The 23,561-nt window shown below is 37.5% G+C and overlaps 2 protein-coding genes and 1 pseudogene across 2 annotated transcripts; all 3 read right to left on the bottom strand.

The window, feature by feature from the left end:
* Positions 1-4,798: 4,798 nt before the first annotated feature.
* On the bottom strand, positions 4,799-5,031 carry LOC118982903 (serine palmitoyltransferase small subunit B-like; annotated as a pseudogene).
* Positions 5,032-9,029: 3,998 nt separating this feature from the next.
* LOC118982875 (olfactory receptor 51G2-like) lies at positions 9,030-9,989 on the bottom strand. The gene has a single exon (XM_037040029.1). The coding sequence runs from the start codon at positions 9,987-9,989 to the stop codon at positions 9,030-9,032; it is 960 nt and encodes a 319-aa protein (XP_036895924.1).
* Positions 9,990-20,378: 10,389 nt separating this feature from the next.
* LOC118982874 (olfactory receptor 51G2-like) lies at positions 20,379-21,323 on the bottom strand. The gene has a single exon (XM_037040028.1). It carries the CDS (start codon positions 21,321-21,323, stop codon positions 20,379-20,381), a length of 945 nt encoding a protein of 314 aa, XP_036895923.1.
* Positions 21,324-23,561: the final 2,238 nt, after the last annotated feature.

The following is a 23,561-nucleotide window of genomic DNA, read 5'->3' as shown; positions in this document are numbered from 1 at the left end:
AACACAGCCACTCAGAATACAGCACAGGTAAAAGCAGGTGTAGAATTCCTGGGCCCCTCAAGTCTTTGGAAGAAGGCACAGGACAAGATAATTTCATAGGAATCTCCTTAGTATTACATCTCAGAGGTTGCAGAAGTAAGGCACTGTCCAACAATTTTAGGAAGATCAGATCACTAACTTCATTGACTTTCAGTCTCTCTGAGCAACTGTCACCACACAAAGCAAGTGATAGTGACACCTCAGGTGCTGCTGCTCTGCTGCTCTTCTGCTCTTGAGTCAGCCTAAGGAATGCTCTCTTCCTTACCAGTCCTTACCGTACAGGGAGACAGGAGGTTCAGATTTATGAAGAGTGAAGAGCATTGTGAAGCAGGTAATCCCAGGCTCCTGGGAGACCACTATTCCCTCATGGTCCAAGATACAAGTGAAAGATTCTGCCAAGAATTTTTTTCAGCAGTGATGATAGAAAACTTGCTTATTAGATGAGAAAAATATGATTCTAAGAGTCACAATGCATCTTCAACCCTGTATACCAATGATAGCTACAACTATAACATGTATATTTACATGGTCAAATTAAATTATATAAACAAAGTTTAACCCAGTGACAAGGCAATTTGGGGTGTTGCTTATTCATTTATTCAGTCATTCACTTATTCATAAGCCCTGTATTCAGTATCTGCATAGCAGCAATGGACAATTTACAGTGGTTCTGTTCTTTTGGAGCCTACAATCAAGTATGGACAGTATGGAATATAATAAAAATAAATACACATTTTCATATAGGTATCCTAACAGTGAAGATAATGCAATAACAATGAAAATTTTGAAAGGCTAGTAATAGTATAGTTCAATGACAAAATTAGAATATTATATATCTGATTCAAGAAGTAGCACAAATAAGACTTGAATGAAAAGTGTTGGAGAAATATCTGGGGGATTTAAAATATTACAATTCAGGAAAGGTATGTTTTTTCTACCACCACTAGAACTACATTGAAAATATTTGAACAAATTCAACCTTGAACACATCTATCTCTAGGCAACCCACTTTATTGTATTTGATTTTTTTACAGCCAGTTTTGACCTATCTGCAGTAATGTTCAGGAGGCATATCTCTTTTGGATGCATATCTCTTTTGGATGCCCATTTTGTTTAAGCTCTTGGTGTCCAGAATTGAGCATGGTAACTGTCAAGTAGTTGTTGAAAAATAAATGAATGTTTCTCTAGAATTCATACAGCAGAGATGCAAATGTCCCTTCTTATAGTTTTAAAATAATTTTCAAGATATTTTGCTACTTTGAAATACTAAATACGTTTATTATATTAAACATTTAGCATGAATATCTTTGGTGATATGTTATAAAAATACATGACTTTAAGTTTATACTTCCCTTAAATACTGGGGGGAATGTTAGCAATTTTACTATGTCCTACTTTTCATTGTTTAATGATATTCCAGAGTCTATCAGAGTATGGGACTACTAGACTATTTTACTGTTCCATCTTTATTTTTACTTTTTAAGAATTATTGTGTTTTTTAAATTAAACCTAATTTATTTTGCAAAACTCAACAAATGTTCAGATATGGTTTGTCTTCAATCCCCATTTTTTTAGCAAACATGAAAATTAATTTGGCGTTAGAAACATCTTCTTTCTCTTTAGCTCTCTTTGAAAATTTGTTTTTTGTAACACAAAAGAGAATACAAATATTGTCCAAAAACTATTTATATTTTCACCTTCCAAAATTACTAACATAATATATATTGAGAGGCAAGAATAACTGCAATGTTTTTTCTTAGTCACTCATGGGTGATTCAGCAGTATAATTAAAAACATAATGCTCTTAAGATAAATACTTTGAAAGAAATTTAATAAATCTTATTTTTGCTCTGCAAAAGAGCCACTATATCAATGCATTTAACTGGAACTATTGAGTTCATGCTTGTAGAATATTAATTTTAGCCTATTATTAGCTTTTCCTTTTGTAGCTTAGTGTTATGCCCTTTTACTGAGTGAAAGCACAGAAGAAAAAAAAGCAATTTCTTTTGTCCTCCCCACAGCCAACATCATGGAAAACAAGACATCACAAGTCACAGCATCTGAATTTGGTTTAATTGTATTTTGTCTGTTATACTTAAAATTATTTTGTATTATAATACTTATTGAGTATTTCAAATCAACATTTTTTCATTTTTAATTTATTTTTATTTTTTTATTTTGTAAACATATTTTATTGATTATGCTATTACAGTTGTTCCATTTTTCCCCCTTCATTCCCCTCCATCCTGCACACCCCCTCCCACCCACATTTCTCTGCTTTATTTCATGTCTATGAGTCATCCATATAAGTTTTTTAGCTTCTACATTTCCCATACTATCCTTACCCTCCCCCTGTCTATTTTCTACCTACCATCTTTGCTACTTATTCTCTTAACCTTTTCCCCCTCTCCCCTCCTCCCACTCCCCTGTTGCTAACCTTCCATGTGATCTCCATTTCTGTGGTTCTCTTCCTGTCCTAGTTGTTTGCTTAGTTTGTTTTTGTTTTAGGTGTGGTTGTTAATAATTGTGAGTTTGCTGCCATTTTACTGTACATGTTTTTTATCTTCTTTTTCTTAGATAAGTCCCTTTAACAGTTCATATAATAAGGACTTGGTGATGATGAACTCCTTGAACTTGACCTTATCTGAGAAGCATTTTATCTGCCCTTCCATTCTAAATGAAAGCTTTGCTAGAAAGAGCAATCTTGGATGTAGGTCCTTGCCTTTCATGACTTGAATACTTCTTTCTTTCCAGCCCCTTCTTGCCTACAAGGTCTCTTTTGAGAAATCAGCTGACAGTCTGATGGGAACTCCTTTGTAGGTGACTATCCCCTTATCTCTTGCTGCTTCTAGGATTCTCTCCTTCATTTTAATCTTGGGTAATGTAGTTATGACGTGCCTTGGTGTGTTCCTCCTTGGGTCCAACTTCTTGGGACTCTCTAAGCTTCCTGGACTTCCTGGAAGTCTATTTCCTTTACTAGATTGGGGAAGTTCTCCTTTATTGTTTGTTCAAATAAGTTTTCCACTTTTTGCTCTTCCTCTTCCCCTTCTGGTACCCCTGTATTTCAGATGTTGAAATGTTTAAAGATGTCCTGGAGGTTCCTAAGCCTCTCCTCATTTTTTTTTTTTTTTGAATTTTTGTTTCTGCATTCTTTTCTGTTTGGTCATTTTTTTCTTCCTCTGGTTCACTCCATTGATTTGAGTCCAGGTTTCCTTCCCATCATTATTGGTTCCCTGTACATTTGCCTTTATTTCATTTAGTGTAGCCTTCATTTTTTTTTTCATCTAATTTGCTACCAATTTCAACCAATTCTGTGAGCATCCTGATTACCAGAGCTTTGAACTGCGCATCTGATAGGTTGGCTACCTCTTCATCATTCAGTTGTATTTTTTCTGGAGCTTTGACCTGTTGTTTCATTTGGGCCTTTTTTTTGGGGGGGGGGGTCTTGACACAGCTGTTATGTAGTGAGGGGTGGAGCCTTAGGTGTTCATCAGGGTGGGGCAACACACCTTGCTGGGTTGTGACGCTATATGTGGGGGAGGGCTCAGAGAGGGAACAATGGCGCTTGCTCCACCCTCTGCTGGATTTCAGTTTCTTCCACTCCTTCCCCCAAGCAAACTGGGCCCTTCCGGTGCTGATTCTCTGGTGGGTGAATTTGTGTACGTTCTAGGATCCTGCAGGTCTCTCCATTGAACTCTCCTATGAGGGTGGAAGTGTCTCCTGCTGCTGCAATCCCCCACAGGTGTTTTCAATTGGTGTTTTGAGGCTTTATTTTCCTGCACTGGGACCCCAGGTTGTGCAGTCTATCTCACTCTCCAGTTTCACACGGTTTATCTGTGCGTGAATGTGTGACCACCAGGTCTGCCAGCCACCACTTTTCTTGCTGCGACCCCTCTCCACCTGGTGCCCAACTCTGCCCCTCCTGCAGGTCTGGATGAATGTGTCTACTTTAACTCCTTGGTTGTTGGACTTCCATACAGTTCAATTTTCTGTCAATACTGGTTGTTTTGTTTGTTTGTTTGTTTCTAAATTTTTGTTGTACTTATTTTGGTTATATGAGAAGTCATAGCCAAAATGTTAAAATTAATGATGTTAATTTACATTATTACCTAAGTTGTTATAAGTTTTAAGTTGTTATAAATTTTAAGTTGTTAAATTGTTAGACTTTAAGAGGCATTTGAAAGAATTCATGAACCATGTCTGAAAGGAGGTAATTGCCTCCAGCCTATTCTTTTGCACTTGAAGTAAAAGCATTTTAGGTATCAGTAACTTAGCGAAACACAATACTTTAAATACCCATATAATTTACTCACATCTTTATATTACAAATAAGAATATGATACTTTTGACAGTAGCCTATGGACAAATTTTTAAATATATTTCCTCTAGCACAGCATAAGTATCAAGAGAGCATTTTATACATGATTCTGTTAGGTCTCTTATGAGCCTCCTTTCCAGAAAAATATTATATGAAATTTTATGATTTAAAAATAAAATCTAAAGTTTTAGATTTAAGTTGAGAAAATATGGTATGTGGGTTAGGGTCATTGTATTATCTACGGTCTGATATACAGTGTAATATGAACAAAAGAATCTAAAAAAAAAACCTATCTCAAATTTCAAGAGAGGTGTTAAGAGTGAATAGAGAAGTGAGAGTCTTTTTGGTCAGACAATGAAAGAAGACACAGTATTCACCTAACACAACAAGTTGTGAGCAGCATAGACATATGAAATGCCAATTCACAGAATGCAAACAAAATCAATTCAAAGGTTTACTGTGATAGCCACACGTTTTGGAGAAAAAGTTCCCACCCCAGGTAGATGTAGACTCGAATAAAAACATAGGTAGTATACACCGCCATTAACAAAAATGATTAGTAAGATGATGTTGAATCTGGATGGCTCCCATGGATCCATGACAGCACAGCTGCCAATGATTTGGTATTGGTAGTAGAGCCAGAAGAAATAGTCCTTCACATGCCTGAAATCCATGGCTGGCTCTTTCAAGGTGCAGAAAGTCCATCCTGCCTGGGTGGAGGGCAGGGTTCAGATTTGGATTCTCATCCTTGCTCCTCCACAGAATGATCCTGGGTTACTTCACTGAGTTGCTGTTTCTTCATCTCCTGGTTGGGTGTTTCTCCCTGCAACTTAGATAAGCATCTGCGCTTTGGGATTTCTCTAGATACTGTGAGCTTCCATTTGTCTGGGAGCCTCTCAGCATCCCAGAGTTGGGTATTTGGTCCAGCCATCTGCACTACTGCCAAACTCCAATTCTGCCAGAGTGATTATAGAGATTAATTATTGACAAAAGGAAAACATGCCCATGCAAACTTGAGTCCAACTGCACTGCTCCAGTGAATTCTTCCAGAAGAGTAAGCCAACGGCACTACTCATTGTGTTTTTATCTTCCATGAATATCATTATAGCTATCAAGCAACTATTTTGGCCCACATCTAAGCTACTTCTTGTAAATGATTATAAATAAAGAAGACAAATAGCAAGTTTTTTGACAAAAATTATCGTTATTCTTAATGACAGTAATAATAAAAATGTACATATTTTATTCTGAAAATAATTATTTCATTTGCTGTTAGTATTGAGTTGCATTTAGGATGCATAAGTTGTTAGAAGTTTGGGTTCCAACTAATGGTGAATTAACATAGATTTTTTTCATTCTTGTGATTTTTTTCTTACTTGGTGATTCTGGCCTGTTTAATCCTTAATCTCAGATCACCTCAATTCTCAGACAGGGGAAAATAAGATTTTATTATGCCTGCTTTCCGGGTTAATAAATAGATATAGAACCTTAGAAAAAATACTGATTTTTTTCTAAGGAAAAATACATTGAAAAACCTAAAATTAAGAAGGGAATAGAGAACAAGGAAAAATAGCTTCTCATATCTATAGCTAGAACAAACACAATCCAATTACTAGTCACAGTAACACAATCTTTACATTAAAGACACGTGTACCTATTTGCTGCCCTGGCTGGTGTGGGTCAGTGTATTGCATGCCAGCTTGCAAACCAAAGGGTCATTGTTCAATTCCCAGTCAGGGCACATGCCTGGGTTTCGGGCCAGGTCCCCAGTAGTGGGCGTACAAGAGGCAACCACACATTAATGTTTCTCTCCCTCTCTTTTTACTTTCCTTTCCCTATCTGTAAAAATAAATGAATAAAATCTTTTTAAAAAAGGCACATATACCTACTTTTCATTGCCCAAACATACCTTAATTTGAACAAAAGTCACAAAATGTGTAAAAAGGAAAATAAAAGCATGCTCCAAAGAGACAAAGCAACTCATCATAAAAAGAATCTGAAGGATATGTAATATCAAATGAAGACTTTAAATATCTATGAATAATGTAATAAGCGTCCTAATGGAAATAGTAAATGTGAAAATAACTTGTGGCAATGTAAGTAGAAAGGCATAAACTCTAAGGAAGAATCAAGAGAACATGCTAGAAATAGAGAACATTGTAATAAAAATGAACAGTTCCTTTGGTGAACTAATTGGTAGGCTAAAAAATAATACAAATGAATCAACTCCAATCTCGGTCAATAGAAATTTTCCAACTGAAATGCAGAGGAAAAAAATAGAAATATGAAAGAGAAGATCCAAGAACTATGAAACAACATGGAAGGGTGTAATATACATGTAATTTGAATACTAGAAGAAAAAAGGGGAACAAAGCAGAGAAAATATATGAAGTAATAATGACTGAGAACTTTCATAATTAATGACTGAAACCAAACTATAGATCCAGGAATCCCATCCAACATCAAGAAGGAATAATACGAAATAGATGCATCTAGTTACATCTCATTAAACTGAAGAAACCAAAGACTAGAAAATAAATCTTGAAATAATCCATTGTCGTGGAGGGAACACTTAGCAGTAGAGGAACAAGGGTAAGAACTAGAACATAATCCTCCTCAAACCCAAGGCAAGCAAGAGAAGAGTAGAATAAATATTTTAAATATTTAAAGGAAGAAAATCTCTAACCTAGAATTTCATATCCAGGGAAAATATTCTTCAGATTTTAAGGGATATGTGCAGATGCAGATTTTATCAAACCAAGAAAGAAAAAATAATAATAAAGAAATTCATGCAAGCATACATGTAAGCCAGCTGATTTGCCCAGAACAAAATGTTAAAGAGTCTTTCAGACAATAGACACATTATATGTCAGAACGTTGGTTCTCTACTAAGAAAGGTACTGTGTCAAAGAAGGAATGAATAAACATAAAATACCATCTTATTTCTTTAAATCTTAATTGATCTATAAAAACCCCTTTTAGTTAAAGCAATAAAAGAAACAATGTTCTGGGTGATTATAGCATATGAATAAGTGAAAGTAGTCACATCACTAGGGAAATGAGGGGAGAATTGGGGGTACTTTGTGTCAGATACTTGCAGTACATATGAATGGTCTAGAGATATTTGAAAGTAGATTTAGAGTAGTTCAAAACGTATAATGTAAACTCAAGGGTAGCCAGTGATAAGCAAAATATGTAGTTGATAACCTGAAGGAGATAAAATAAAATCATACAAAATTCTCAATTAAAATCAGAGACTGCAGAAAAATAGGGTGAAATACTCTAGAAGTCAGATGAAGAAGTCCTCACAAGCTTGATTCTCATATACCCAGAATTACACGAACATCTAACCTGGCCAGAAGTGTTTCTCAAAAATGTAACCTATTCATTCATTCATTCATTCTTTTTTTAAAAATATATTTTATTGATTATACCATTACAGTTGTTCTATTCCCCCCTTCATTCCCTTCCCCCCCACACACTCCCTCCCCCACCATTCTCCCCCCTTAGTTTATAACCACGTGTCTCAAGTTCTTTGGATTCTATATTTCCCCCACTATTCTTGCCCTCCCCCCTATCTGTTTTCTACCTACTGTCTATGCTATTTTCTGTGCCTTCTCCCCCCTTCTCCTCCTCCCACTCCCCTGTTGCTAACCCTCCATGTGTTCTTCATTTCTATGGTTCCACTCCTGATCTAGCTGTCCTCTTGGTTCACTTTTGTTTTAGGCGTAGTTGTTGATAACTGTGAGTTTGCTGTCCTTTCACTGTTCATATTTTTATCTTCTTTTTCTTATATAAGGCCCTTTAGCATTTCATATAATAAGGGCTTGGTGATGATGAACTCCTTGAACTTGACCTTATCTGAGAAGCACTTTATCTGTCCTTCCATTCTAAATGAAAGTTTTGCTGGATAGAGCAATCTTGGCTGTAGGTCTTTGGATTTCATGACTTGGAATACTTCATTCATTCTTTCATTCAGCAAATACAAATCAAATACCTAATATATGGAAAGTGCTAGAAAGTGCTTTAGAAAGTGCTTTAGAAAGTACACTTTAGAAAGTGCACTTTAGAAAGTGCACTTCTGTAGGCAGTTGAACAAACTGTATTGGAGAAAGTGCTTTCTAAAGTACATTTAGAAAACAGAATGAAGTAGTTAACAAGAGGTAAAGAATATCTTTCCTCATGGGGATTACACTTAGTGGGAATTTTTCAAAAATACTTTTAATACCACTAAATTCCAAATATGCCCACCATCCCATTTTCCAGTAATTTTTTCTCCTACACTCTCAGGCAAAGCATTATGGGCATCTTCATACCTTTGTAAAGTTTCTAGTTATTCTTTAGGTTTCTTTTACATTTAGATAGTAGTTCTCTTCTTGAGCTTTAAATAATATGAGACTTTTCTCTAACCCAGAGGCTGTGTCTCAGTTATATTTCTTTCTCCAGGGTTTGCAACAGTGTATTTAGCATGTGAGGTATTAAACAAAACTTTGTTCAAGAAAAAAATTTATAAACAAGAATATGGTTATTTCTTCTCATGAATGAGAACTTCATGTGGAAGATGGTACTGTCTCTGACATTCCTCTCCTGACTATGGGACTCACTTTATGCTCAGTGGCTCATAAAGCAACTAGGACTAAAGGTTCTTCTGCCTTCCCTCTCTAGAAAAGACTTAATTATCCCGAGAATCTCTGATGCCAGCGCCACCCAACCGGAAGAGGCGCAGCATCCTCAGGCGGATCTGCTTGGTCTTAATGGTGTAAACCACGGGATTAAGCACTGGAGGAGTGAGAAAGTGCAGATAGGAGAGCAGTACACGGCTGCATGGGGAAGCCCACCTCCCAAATCTATGAATCATGGATAGGCCAATCATAGGTGTGTAGAAGAGCAGCACAGCACAGAGGTGGGAGACACAGGTGTTGAGGGCTTTGAGGCGTTCTGCCTTGGAGGCAATGGACAGCACCGTGTACAGGATCAGCCCGTAGGAGAGGACAATGAGCACTGCGTCCACACCCAGGGTGGAGAGCACCACAAAGAGACCATAGGCGCTGTTGATGTGGGTGTCAGCACAGGCCAGCTTCATGACATCGGGGTGCAGGCAGTAGGAGTGGGAAAGCAGGCGATTGCGGCAGTAAGGCAGCTTCTTCAGCATGATGGGAGCCGGGATGTGGAGACCCACACTGCGCAGCATGATGGCCAGGCCCAAGGTGGCAATCCGGGGACTCGTGAGGATAGTGCCATAGCGCAGGGGGTTGCTGATGGCCACAACACGGTCAAAGGCCATGGTCAGCAGCACAGAGGACTCCATGATGGAGAAGGTGTGGATGAAGAAGAGCTGGGCCAGGCACAGGTCCACTGCCACCTCCCTGAGACCCAGCATGTAGATGGTGAGCATGGTGGGCAGTGTGGAGGCAGACAGGCCCAGGTCAGTCACTGCCAGCATGGACAGAAAGTAGTACATGGGCTGGTGCAGGGAGGGCTCTGACCTCACCACCCAGAGGATCAGGCTGTTCCCTGCCAGAGATGCCAGATACATGGCACATAGAGGGATGGAGAGCCAGGTGTACACAGCCTCAAGGCCTGGGAGGCCTGTTAGGAAGAAGGAGGTGCCAGTGTTGTTGCAGTCTGACATGATGACCTGGATGGACAGAACTCCAAGCAGATGTGCATTCACAGGGCCTATGATCAAAAGAGTTGCTAAGTCAGAGCCTGTTCTGTGAACCACGACATTTCAAAAGCTCCCCAGAATGCTTCTCTTATAACCGTGGCCTTGTAATCTACCCAAGTATTTTCCCTAGTTCATACATAGGGAGTTCTTTTCTTTTTTTAGTGTTGTTCAACTACAATTGTCTCCATTTTCTCCCCACCATTCCCCCACTGTCTCACCCGTTCCTGCCTCCCACCCTGGATCCTACCCCCATTTGGCTTTGTTCATGGGTCCTTTATACATGTTCCTTGACTACTCTTCCCTTATTTTCCCCCATTATCCGTTTGCCCCTTCCCCTCTGGTTACTATCAGTTTGTTCTTTATGTTCAAGTCTCTGGTTCTATTATGCTGACTTGTTTGTTTTGTTGATTAGGTTCCACTTATAGGTGAGATCATATGGTATTTGAAGAGTTGCTGTGTCAGAGCCTGTTCTGTGAACCATGACACTGCAGAGGGTCCCCAGAATGCTTCTCTGATAACCATGGCCTTATAATCTATCCAAGTATTTTCCCCAGTTCATGCATAGGGAGTTCTTTAAACAGGTGTGTCTGAATTATTTGAAGAAATCTTGCATACATGCGAACCTGTCTCAGGAGCAACACAACATAATTTACCCCAAAATCAGAGTTCGAAATACAGCTCTTAAAAGGAACTTAGAATCTTCCAAGTCTACATTATACATTTTGAGAAATGAACTGTAGCTTTCAATGTAGTTAGTGTGTCTGATTTGGAACCAGAATCAAAGTTCCTCACTTCCTGAAGTTTCTTTTTCAACCTGTGTTTCAATAGGTGTTCTCCAGTATGTGATTGAGAGAATTTGCACAGAGACATCTTTTATAGTGAAACAACACAAAGTAATTTCTCATTTCATGTCAACCTCTTACATGAACACAAAAAATTCTTATCACACATACAATTTAAAATACAAAGCTATGGCAATAATTTTAGATATTTATATAAATGCAATTCATTCTCCAATATAACTGTTCATGTGAAACAATAAATAGAATGATTCTTAACTTACAGAATATTGAACAGCTACCTTAAAACTTATCCATTACTATTTAGCATTATTCTAATGAGACTATAGAAACTAGGAAAAAAAGGCATGTATTTGCCAAGAAATCAGGATTTTGATACATTTTTAAAGTGTATTATATTTCTGTAGAAATACAATAATCTGGTTATAAATCTCCTGTCTGTCCTGTGGTCTGTCCCTTGAACTTTGGCTACTATTTTACAGCCTGTGGAATAACTACCTTCTTGTATTTAATCCATTTGAGTTTCATTTTTTTTCTTTTAGAACACAAGAAAGAGAACTCAGTTTAAAAGCTTTAAACTTTTCTTCCTAATTATAAAGGAAGAAGAGCCTTAGAATTTTCCAGAAATACAAAACATTAAAGAACAGTAATCACTAATAAGTTATTTTTGAGGAATCTTGTTTAGTCATATATTTGAAGGGGTTTTTTTGGTTAATATTGATTTTCTCATTATTTTGTCACATTTCCTTTCCTATGTCTTATGGAATATAACCCAGTATTCTCTCTTTGAAAAGGAGGCTGACCTGGCTGGTGTAGCTCAGTGGATTGAGCATGGGCTTGCAAACCAAAGGATCACGGTTCGATTCCCAGTCAGGGCACATGCCTGGGTTGCAGGCCAGTTCCCAGCAGGGGACACATGAGAGGCAACCATACATTGATGTTTCTTTCCCTCTTTCCTTCCCTTCCCCTCTAAAGATAAGTAAATAAAATTTAAAAAAAGAAAAGAAGGTTGATATAATAATGAATTCTGTCATTTTTACTTTTGCAGGTAAAAATGTGCACATATAATTTATTAACATTGTATTTCATTTAAAGCACTTCACAAACCATTTTCACATATCATTTAAAAGCACCTCAATTCTCAGAGATGGAAGGTCTGTTTTGCCAGACTAAAAAAAATCATTTGTTAAGAACTCAAGTGTACAACTTTGCTGAAGTTTCATGGATCATAAAAGGAAGTACCAAGACTGGAAATAATTCTCCTGGACTCAGTAATTATTATTCTGGACATTATTGTTTGTAACTTAAGGCAAATATCAGCTATTTACCAACAGACTCAGGACACTCACAAGCCTTAGCCTTAAATTGAAGTAAATTATAAACTCCCATAAATTTTTATTTCTGAAATTTTTATGATTGCCACCTTTAATTTGCCTTTCACCCTCTATCACTTCCAGAATTAAATAACTTCCTGTCCTAGGCACTGTTCTATATTCCAGAATTATAACTATTAAAAATTTAACAGTCAGGTCACCACATTAAGGAGACATGAGTCAATATTATTTGAAATATGTTAAAAATTCATTGTAGAAAGAAAAGGAGGTGTTATTTTAGATTAAGAGTTTAGGTAATAGCTTTTGGAGGAGAGGGTAATTGGAGAAAAAGCAAACAGGAAGAAGGAGCAAGGCAGTTGGAGATCTGTGGGTACATAGGTGAGTGATTGAGTGATTGGTAGAAAATGTAAAGAGATGCATTAGGAATAACCTTAGGTTACCAGCATACAAGATAACTAGGAGATATGTATCTTTAATAGCTGGAACCATAATAGAAATAGAAGGGTTAAGAGAACAGAGACAACCTTCTAGAGCCAACACAATCACTTAAGAAAACTACTTTGTACTTGACTAGGAGTTGGGGGAATTTTCTTCTGTGTTGGCTGTATATCTAATGGCTCTGAAAGTGGACTCTGGACATTAGCAATGGCATGAGCAGCACAGAATAACTTGCAGTAAATAAAAGCCATCATCCCTCCCTGCCACGCACCCCAGTCTATTGAATTAGGATTTTTTGGATTGAAGCCCAGCATTTGGTAGTTTAACAAACCCTCCAGGTGATTCTAATGCAAACAAAGTTCTGAGAATCACTGCAGTGCATAGGTAAGTATAGTATTGCTCTATAAACTGAAGTGAGCAATGCTGTTTAAGACCAGCTAAAGCAAGGAAGTGGAAGAGAAGCAATGGTAATAAATTAAGAAGAAAGAAACACCCTTGGACAAAACAAACAAAAAAAAAACTTGCTCCTCAGTGCTAAACTCTGAGACAGGGCCCCAAAGATGCTGAGTCACAAACACAAGATCTTTCCATTGGGATTTCCCAAATGATCTTACTGTATGAAAGACCAAGAAGCATATGGTGATTATAATCAATAAGGATACTATGTTTTTTCCTTTTAATTTGGTGTGCAAAATAAAAAATGTTATAATGTAATCTGGATGTTGGCTAAATTCTGCTGCTGTAGGCAGTTGAACAAACTGTATTATCCCTTCTAAATACAGATTTATGACTTTCTACTCAGCTACTGACAGATGGCACAAATGTGAAAAAAGGTGAGGAAATGCTTAAAGCCACTGACTGGGAAGGACCATGCATTCAAATTAAGTGTCTAAATGTTTTCTGTGGAGTCCCCATCCTATGTTCACCCTATGCTATCATTGCCTTTTTATTTAATTAGAGAAAAAAAATGAACATTTCTTTAACAACTCAAAGGTCTTTCATTTTGCTTATCATTTTCAAATGCATAGATACAAGCCCAATGAATATCCATAGTGTAAACAGACTCAGAATTCCTCTATTTCACTTACTTATCATTTGAGAAAATGGACCTGTAAAAAATGCACCCCAGAGATGTTCACATACGTATACAAAGAATGTCGTTTTTTACTATTTCACTAAGTTGACTACCTGAAGGAGGAAGTTTTGTGAGTTTGTGTGCGTGTGTGTGCGTGCGTGTGTGATGGTTTTTCTTGTCTTAGTTTTGAAGAAATACTTGTTGAGTGAATGGATTTAGTGTTAAGAAGCAGAAGAATATAGTTGAAAATGCAAGGCTTCTCTGTGGTCCTGGCTTCAGTATGAAAACACTGAAAGAAAAAATATGTAGACAAAATTTGGGCTTAAGCAAAAGCTATTTTTCCGAAGTGTCAAGAACACTATGAGCTTCTTCCTTACAGGAACTATTTCTCTTGGCTTATCCACAGAATTTCGATCAGATAGAAACCTGTGGCATTACGAGGCAAGCAAATTGGGTTGCCTTGCTGGATTTCCCCACACCAGGGTCTGCTTCCTTTGGCAACCACATTAGGAGTCAAAAAACAGCCTTAAAAGCCAATATTCTATCCTGATAGTAATATAAAATAAGAAAATGGATTTTATGTTTACAAAGGATTTGCCTTTTGAACTATATATATATATATATATATATATATATATATATACACATAAACCATGCTGATTTGTTTTCCCATTCATTAAAAAATAAATATGGGTAAATTATACTAATTTTTATAGCATACCAATTTCATAGGTTTAATTGATGATAAAATAAAATAGAGAATGAAAGAATTGAAGAGTTCCACATATCAAGTAAAGTACTTAGAATGGTGAGGGGAAAACAGAGAAAACTGTACTTGAATAATAATAATAAATAAATAAATAAATAAATAAATAATTTTTAGTATTTGTTCTTTAATTTTTTCTTAAATTTACTCACCATGATCAAAATGCAAGGCGTTTTCTCAGAGATGATTCTTTGAAGATTTAGAAAGATTTGCAACTAATCTTGATTACCTTAGGCTTATTAATTTACATCATCATTTCATTACCTTGTATCTTACAAGAAGAAATCGACTGTCTTTTCAAACTATCTTTATAAATGAGCAACTCCTCATACCATACTGTTCCTCAAAATTTTCCTCATCTTAGCTTATCTCCCTTTGAGGGGCATATACAACTGCTTAGAGCTTCAAGTGCACCTCTGTCTGGCTGTATTTAAGGCAAAGAGAACTTTTGCTACTAAGTTACCAGCTCATGTCCTAATTGCCCTTTTAATTGGTTTTATTTATTATGAGAGCACATTTGGGGAATTCTTTAGAAAACTCATCCAATAGCTCTGAAGATAAAGAGCCTTTTTTCTTCCTCTAAATCTTTAATATACTGTACTCTTTCAGGGTCTTACCTCAGAATGTATTATTAACACTGTTCTTAAATGAGTACTAACAAGGAGCAAATGGCTTTATGCCTTTCCTCTCCAAACCCCATGTTGTTGACTTACCCACAAGGAGCCGAGGGCTGAAAACATGTCTCACCCTCCTGCAGGTTATGATGGAAGGGAGTTCACAAGGCAGAGCAGTTTGACAACACACCAGGCAATTCCAGGACATTGTCCCTTGATGAACACGACAGGCACCATGTGCTGTGGGGCCACAACTACCTTTAACCGTATCACTGCCAAACAAGTTTTGCAACGGGCTATGAAAAGACTTCACTATTTTTGGAAATCTTTTAGCCCTATCCAAGTCTGTCCCAGTTACTGAGTAGCACTGCACTGTAATTAAAAGTAATTGGCTATTTGAGGCCCTGGCTGGTATAGCTCAGTGGATTGAGTGCAGGCCTGCGAACCACAGGATCACAGTTCAATTCCCAGTCAGGGCACATGCCTGGGTTGCAGGCCAGTTCCCAGCAGGGGATTCACGAGAGGCAACCATACATTGATGTTTCTCTCTTTCTCTCCTTCCCTTCCTCTCTAAAGATAAATAAATAAAATCTTAAAAAAAAGTAATTGGCTATTTGAGACTGCAAGCTCCAACACCAGGAAGACCTGAATTGTAGGTGGTCTCCACTGATAACTAATAAGTTGCGCAAGCTCTTTGAGCCTCATTTTTCATGTCTGTGAAATGTAATAGCACCATCAGTGGGAGGTGATAGATGTATGATGAACAACAAATGGCCCTATGGTTAAACCATGTGGGTTCGCATTTCAGCTCTTTCACTTAATAGCTCCAGTATTTGGCATGCTATTTAACCTCTTATTGATGTAGTTTCCTCATCTGTGAAGTGGGCAGTGTGAGAGAAACTAATGAGCATCATTGTTGTGAGAATTAAATAGGGTACTCCATTAAAAATCTTATGCCAGCTTGTCAATACTCAAATAAGAATTATTCATAGTATTATTTCGTAATAATTTATTTAGTGTTATATATATGCAAATATATCATTTCTAAAAAGTTACATATAAAACATTTAATATATTTTGCTATTATTATTATGTTCATATAAATGAAGCAAAGAAACTTTTATGTTGCAACAGAAATCATAAAAGTTCAGTAAAATGAAAGACTTTCCAACTTTGAAGACATATATTTGTAGTTCAAGAGAAATCACAAAGTTAGCCACAGCATTGGAAACAAACACAGGTAGTTTATCCCTGCAAAAATAATGTTTTGCAGAATTTTCTGTTTCACAGTATAAATAGAAATCAAAACAAAACTAAACCCCTGTGTGTTATACTTATTTGTCAAACCCCTGAGATTGAATGCAAGAAAACAGGGAGTTCCCAAGAGTTTTCCGGTGTAATATGCCATAAAGAAGTAATGGATATAGACCCATTCCAACAAATAAACAGTTCTAACTCTAGGAAAAACATATAAAATAAATCAGGCAGTGTAGAGCTCTGACTCCTTGTGATAAAGGAAATAAGAGGTGAACTTCATATTCTTTCTGCCTGAGTGTACTTTATAGGCTCAGACAGTAAAGTTGGCTGCAGATTGAATGAGCCCCCTCATCACTGGAGGGAGGGAACAGAGAATTAATTTTAGGTAGTCTATTATGGATCAAAAGTTGGGGTACCTATGGAATAGGAAGAAGTTGCAGAATGAAGGAGTCCTAGAAATCTGCTTAGGTGACCACTTGAGTTTTTCACCAGGCACTAAGTTGAAAATTCACAGGACTGGACTCCAGAAAGCTCAGAAGGAAACATCTGTGAGGGAAGAGGCAAGCTGTAAGTTGAAAGGAGAGTCTAGAATTCATACACTCCTGGCACACATTGGAATTCCAACCAGAGGGAGTGGAAAGTTTCCTTTGAGTACTGTGGACATTAATTTCAAACCAAGGAAGGTCACACCACAAGAATAGGAGGATGTGGTGTAAGGCTTAAAATTAAGATTCAATATCATGTGCTACTTTGTCATCTGAAACCTGGAGGCATCAAAAAGCCTAACCATGAATTTCTCTGCTCTCACCAGATATGCCTCACACCCGGCAAAAATAGTTTCCCAAACAATCAGACCAACGCACTCGAACTAACATGTTTCACTTCCCTGCCAGCCCATGAAATTATTAAAACAAGCTAATCAAATAATAAGAGGTAACCTTACCTCCTTGTTACTACAGAGCCTGCCTCCAGCAGTTCCTGCTTGTTCACTCACTCAGTTCCCAAGTTCAACCCCATTGTGTGTCCCTTGTTTGAAATACAGTGTCCTCCTTCCCAGCCTGTGAGTACCGACGACTAATAAACTGCTGTCAAACTTATCTTTCCCATGTCAAGTACCATGCTTTTGTCCATTCCCATAGCCCTAGAATAGGAACCTCTCCCTCACCAACAGAGTGAATAGGAGGTGATTCTAGGAGAACTGTAACCCAAGAGGAAGGGATGATATGTATCCCCCTAATAAAGCCTAAGATCAGGATGCAAAAACATCAACACGATCCTGTGGTACATGACTGACTGTCTGCTATATCAAATCAAACTCTCTTTTTATAAGATAATATGGCCCAAATTCTCAATGATATAATATCTACAGTGTCCATGGATACATAAAAATGGACAAATGAAAACACAGAAAAGTAGAAGACTGCCAACAGGTGATAGAATGAGATCCAGGATAAATGGAGATTCTGAAATTAGAAGAAAAAAGTCTAAAAACAGTTATGAAAAATACCTTTAGACACTTAAAGACAATATGAACATAAACAGCCCAGTATATATAGTGAAATATACATGGTCTGATGCATATAATGCTCCTTTTTTATTATAAAATCATAAGCTTGTAATTCTGTAACATAACAATACCACGTTCAAGCACACCATATGATATTTTAGGTGAGACATTCAATTGCTGTCCATCTGTGAAAGACATTCATGTACCTTACCAACCACAGTTAGTGGCATTATTTCTCCCAGACCCTGTATATTGTAAAGTAAAAAACAATATTTAAAAGTGGCATAAGAAAAAAATCATTTCAATTTATAATTCTAATCTACTCAGTTTTTTCATAATTAAAAAATATATGAAGAAATTTCAGGTGATCAAAATTGCACTAGAAAAGAATGTTAATGTTTTCCAGGCTAAAAGAAAATGATAGCAGATATAAATTTGTACTTATGCTAAGGAATATAAAGTACTACATGCAGAAAATATGAAAGAAAATATAATTTTTGGATTTTAATACTTTATTTACATGGCTCTTTACCATGTCATGTGAGTTGTGGTATAGCTATAAAGTGAAACATTATTCATCAATAAAAAAGGAATAATGTATGAATCACATGAATGGCTGTCAATATAATCATGCTGAGAGAAGAAGCCAGACCAAAGTTAAAAAAAAAAGCATATACTTTTCAAATAAATTTACGTAAGATCTTAAAAAGTTGGCAAACTAACCTGAAGTAACAAAGTGATGTCAGTGTTTGAGAGAAGTTAGGTGGAGGAAGGTACCTGGGAAAGTATAAAAGAGCAACAAAAAACTTGGGGCAAAGAATCTGCACATTATCATGAGTGTGGTGATGATTTGATAAATATATGCATATGTCAAATTTATCAAATTGTACACTCTAAATTTGTTCAACTTTTTAATATTTTAGTTAAATCTCAATAAAACTGTTAAAATGTTAGTAAACTACACATGTATGAGATATTGTAGGATCATGAGGAGGGTTACCTAAGCTGATAGGAAACTTGGTAGGAGGGTAACAAAGGGCATCTTCAGTGCCTTGACAATAGATCTGTATGTATGAGGTGAGGAGGGTACGGTACAAGGCTATCAAAGGGGGAAGCACATTGGGCATTGCAGAGTTACAGGATGAAGAATGGTCAGACCTCAGAAACCACAAAGTGTTTATGCGGCACTTCATTATGTTTGCGTTTCTTGAATGCAGGGTCTCTAAAAAGATTAGGTGAGATCAAGTGATGAAGGAGGTCATGAAGAAGATGTGACCACTGATTTACTCACAAGCTGGACATGGGCAAACACTGGCTCCTCACCCCTTACTCTGTCCTTGAAGAGTATGCTCTACCCACTATTCCCACCATGGGATGCAGATTTCAGGGACACACCCTTGAGAGAGCGATGTATTGTTGAGACCATCTGGATGGAATATGTGACTGACCCCTGTTTGGGATTCTATATAAACTTTTAAATTGTGGTGGACAAGTGCTGAGATCTACTCATCTTATAGCCACCCAAGACATTCTTCAAGCATTAAGTTCCTCTGCTTTTTAAACCTGTCATCTGGAAGGTCTGCCTCTTTCTTGGGTTTCCCATTGCACTCTGTGAAAGGGGACCATTTATGAACCAATATCAACAGGGCTAATTTGCCCTTGCTTAAACATTTCATCTTTCCAGTCTCCACTTAAAACTCATCACTTCAAAGAAGTATCTCTTGAAATCCTACTGATTAAATGGATTCACCTTCCTTTGGGTCCTTCCTCTAAGCTGTGTTGTCAGCCATTAAAGCACCTGTGAATTACTGGTGAATTATATGTTTAAGGGCTATTTCCCCTAAATATTTAAGTTACCCACACTAAAGTAACAATATTCTATTTTGTTCTCTGTACACTTTAAATAGGAGGTGGCCCAGCAGAGATAAATAAATATAATCCAAATGAATGACTTTGTAAGAGATAAATTAAATATTGGTAATATTTTTTGGAGAAAAAAATTGAGCTGTATATGGCATCTACTACAGTAGATTCAAGAACTACAGTATCTCAGTGTGTTTTTGAGAACTCAGAACATCTAATTTATCTATTAGAAAGTAAGGAGAAGGACTTTAACTTCATTCAAAGAGGTAGATATGGTTAATATACAAATCAGAAGAAAAACATATCTTGATTCCACCTATTTGCCTAGTACAACCAAGTGAGGCCCTTTTGAGCTTAATTTTGTGGTATTCTAGGATTTTAGTTGAGAGTTTAAAGCTCATTAATTCCTATCCTTCTAATCTGTTTACTTTTACATGTAAATGATACTCTCTTCAGAGGCTGTTAGTTTCCCCTGTAACAACCCAAGGTTTTTCAGGTTGACACTGATATTTGCAGAATAAGAAACTTGTTTTTTCCCTTTAGACGGGGACTGTTCTAATAGCATGGGAAGCCCCAAAATGTATTCAGTCAGTGTTTTTTTAATATTTAATGATCAGTTGAAAGGAACAATACACTTCCTCTCAGGAATGTCTTCAATCAGCAGGCTGACTATCACAATGAGTATTTTGTCCCTGGGACTCAGAACATTTTGGGGTGGAGCATCTTTAGAATGTGTACCCGAATCTCTTTGGTTTTAACACTATAGACAATTGGGTTGAGCATTGGAGGTACAAGAAAGTGCAGATAGGAGAGAAGCATATATACCTGAGCTGGTAGTTTCTTCTTCCCAAAGCGATGGATTACGGACAGGCTGACTAGTGGGGTATAAAATAGTAGTACAGCACAGATGTGGGAAATGCAGGTGTTGAAGGCTTTGAGCCTGTCAGCATTGGAAGCAATACTCAATACTGTCTTCAAGATCAGTACATAAGAAAGGAGAATGAGTACAGCATCTGTCCCCAAAGTGGAAAGCATGACAAAGAGCCCAAAGCCACTGTTCACGAGAGTGCTGGAACTGGCCAGCCTTAGAACATCAGGGTGAACACAATAAGAATGAGACAGAGCATTCACAGGCTGAAATTGTAGTCTTCCAAGGAGTACAGGCAGGGGCAGATGAAGGGCAGCACTACGGGTCACAATGGCCAGCCCGATGGAGCCAATGCGCTTGGTTGTGAGAATGGTGGCATAGCGTAAGGGCTCTCGAATAGCCACGCAGCGGTCAAAAGCCATGGCCAAAAGCACAGCTGACTCAATGACTGAGAAAGTGTGAATGAAGAAGAGTTGCGTAAAACAGGTTGCAGCTCCCACCTTCCTCTGGCCTGCAAGAAAGACTGCTGCCATTGAAGGCAGTGTAGAAACTGAGAGGCCCAAGTCAGCCATTGAAAGCATGGAAAGGAAGAGGTACATGGGTGTGTGAAGGCTGGGCACAGACTTAACAATGTACATTATGATAATGTTGCCTAGCAAAGACAGACCATAGATAAGGCAGATAGGAATAGCTGTCCAGCAATGAGCAGTCTCCAGTCCTGGGAGATCCATCAGTATGAAGCAGAAGCTGCTGGTATTGTGGCTTGGAACTGCCATAACTCTGAGGAGGACTTGCCTGGAAGAATTATCGAGAAAGCAAATGGTTATCTGTTAGCACATTTCATTATCATCTCATCCTATTGGGGCTCATAGCTCTTGCTTCCAGAATAATATTGCTCTTCTTCCTCTTCTCATCTCATAGTACCAAATTCCTTTCTTTAGACATTGGCAGAAGGGAGGAGTGTGACCTATTGTCTTGTGGTTTGCCTTAGTTTTCAGAATCATATTTGGGTCATTCAGATTAAAAAATTCCTTCCTCATTTGAATATGTTTCAAGATTTGAAAAATGCAAACTACAACTGTGTTGAGAACACTTAGTTCAAGTGCATAAACTAGATTAGTTTTAATACCAGAATGTAGGGGACCAGTTTGGCTTGGCCTGGCAAATGTGACTCAGCTCTGTATGGAAAACCTACAGATGTGAAGTGGTGGGCAGGAGCCAGACCTTCAAACTGAGTTTTCCTGTGGGAATCAGGCCTAGAAAATGCTTACAGATTGTTATGGCTTGCTCTTGCTAAAACTCCATCACCCTGGTCTAAAGCAACAAATATGTATTGTCTATCTTCAAGGTAATATCCAAAGCCTATGTGAGTTCTCCCAAGGACAGAACTAATGAGCTCATTGTCATTCCCCTTTGCATGTTATTTTTATTTCCTTGATTGTACCTAGAATGTAGACAATAATATTCTACATGATAGATAATAAATCTTTCTATGATGTAAAACCCCAGGAAAACAACAAAAGCCTGTCTAGGCAAGGGTCGGGGCACTCCCCTCTTGAGCGAGTGGCTGAGGCACCATAGGCAGTCTCCCCTTGAGAGAGTAGTTGTGTCTGTTCCCTCTCTCCACAAAGGATTGTTGTCGCATGTGCTTTGATTCTCATCGTCAACCACAACAGGTGGACTCTGCTGGACAGGGTCTGCAACACCAGAATATAAAGTTCTAGATAGCTTAGATAAGGGTAATTGTATTAAAGGCTACTTGGAAGTTAGAAAATAAAGTATAAGAATGTTAATGCTGACTCTGAACTGCTGATATTACCTGATATATCTTATAATATGTATATGCATATTTGTCTATATCTATATCTATCTATAATTTAGGTGTTTGTTTGGAAAGAGATTCAGATTATTCAAGTAATTTCATGACAAGAAGGTATCAGAAGGAGTTTGGCTTGATGTGAATGTTACTGGATTTGAATCCCTTCTCAATCTTTGTGTACAGGATGCTCTCTCGAAATGTTTGAACAGCTGGTATGTATATGTGAGAGGAAGAAGCTGAAGACTCGATAATATTTGTAGTTGTAAACACAATATAATTTTATGGTGTCACCCATTTTCTGATCTCCTGCTACGTACTCAATCAATGTAAGATAATGAAAGAATATAAAGCTTCTGCCTTCGAAACTCCAGTAACCCACTGGTCAGTATAGATATCTCCATAAACTAGTTCATGAAGACATTAACCATGAGTCAGATAAAAGGTCTCAAAAGTGTGAATTCACACTCTCCTTTCTATGACTTACCTTTTAAAGAATGATCCCAGGTATCTTCAAGAACAATTATTAAATAAAAAGATATAATGTGAAATCTGAGCACACAGAGTTCAAAGAAAACTTTGGTTACATATCTAAAGTCCACTTGAATGATAATTTTCTCTCTCAGCATCTTAGGAAAATTTTCTCGGCAATGAAGACCTCAAAGTTCTTGGGCAGTCATTCCTGTGGCAGCTGTGACCAGTAGAACAGTCTGCATTATATTCTAATTTTCCTCTACAAACTAATTACAATGATGCTCTGTAAAGTCATGAAGAACACCTACAATCCCCACGCCACATACCAACCCTTAGTCTAAGAAAAACCCAGAGAAGAAGTTCTATGAAGAGTGAACAATGGTGTCAAAATTAAAACAAACATGGTAATTGAAGAGCAAACAAATGTTGGCAGAAATTACAGCACGCGTCACAGAGGGATAATAATGATAGTAATGGCAAAAAATCCCGTTCATAGTAAAATCAAAAAGCAGAGGAAGGCCTATTGGATTTGAGAAAAGATTTGTAATAGAAAAAGGAGAACTCAGTTTTTGTGTGGCTATGCCTATGGAGATGTGAGACTGGGTGAGTAGTAGGAGTCATCTCTGATGCTCTAATTAAAACTCCCTCTGAATTTTGATTACAGAGGGAACAGTAGGCAATAAATAGAATTCATATCCACCAACCTGCCTCTGAAAAGTTTTAC

Source organism: Sturnira hondurensis, unplaced genomic scaffold (genome assembly GCF_014824575.4).
Source record: "Sturnira hondurensis isolate 20B ecotype Veracruz unplaced genomic scaffold, ASM1482457v3 Scaffold0002532, whole genome shotgun sequence".
In the NCBI taxonomy this organism is placed as follows: Eukaryota; Metazoa; Chordata; class Mammalia; order Chiroptera; family Phyllostomidae; genus Sturnira; species Sturnira hondurensis.
Note: the sequence above shows the minus strand (reverse complement) of the source record. Positions and strands in the feature narration are given on the sequence as shown.

Coding starts and splice junctions, on each gene's coding strand:
- LOC118982874 (XM_037040028.1), bottom strand. CDS start 21,323: ATGGCAGTTCCAAGCCACAATACCAGCAGCTTCTGCTTCATACTGATG.
- LOC118982875 (XM_037040029.1), bottom strand. CDS start 9,989: ATGTCAGACTGCAACAACACTGGCACCTCCTTCTTCCTAACAGGCCTC.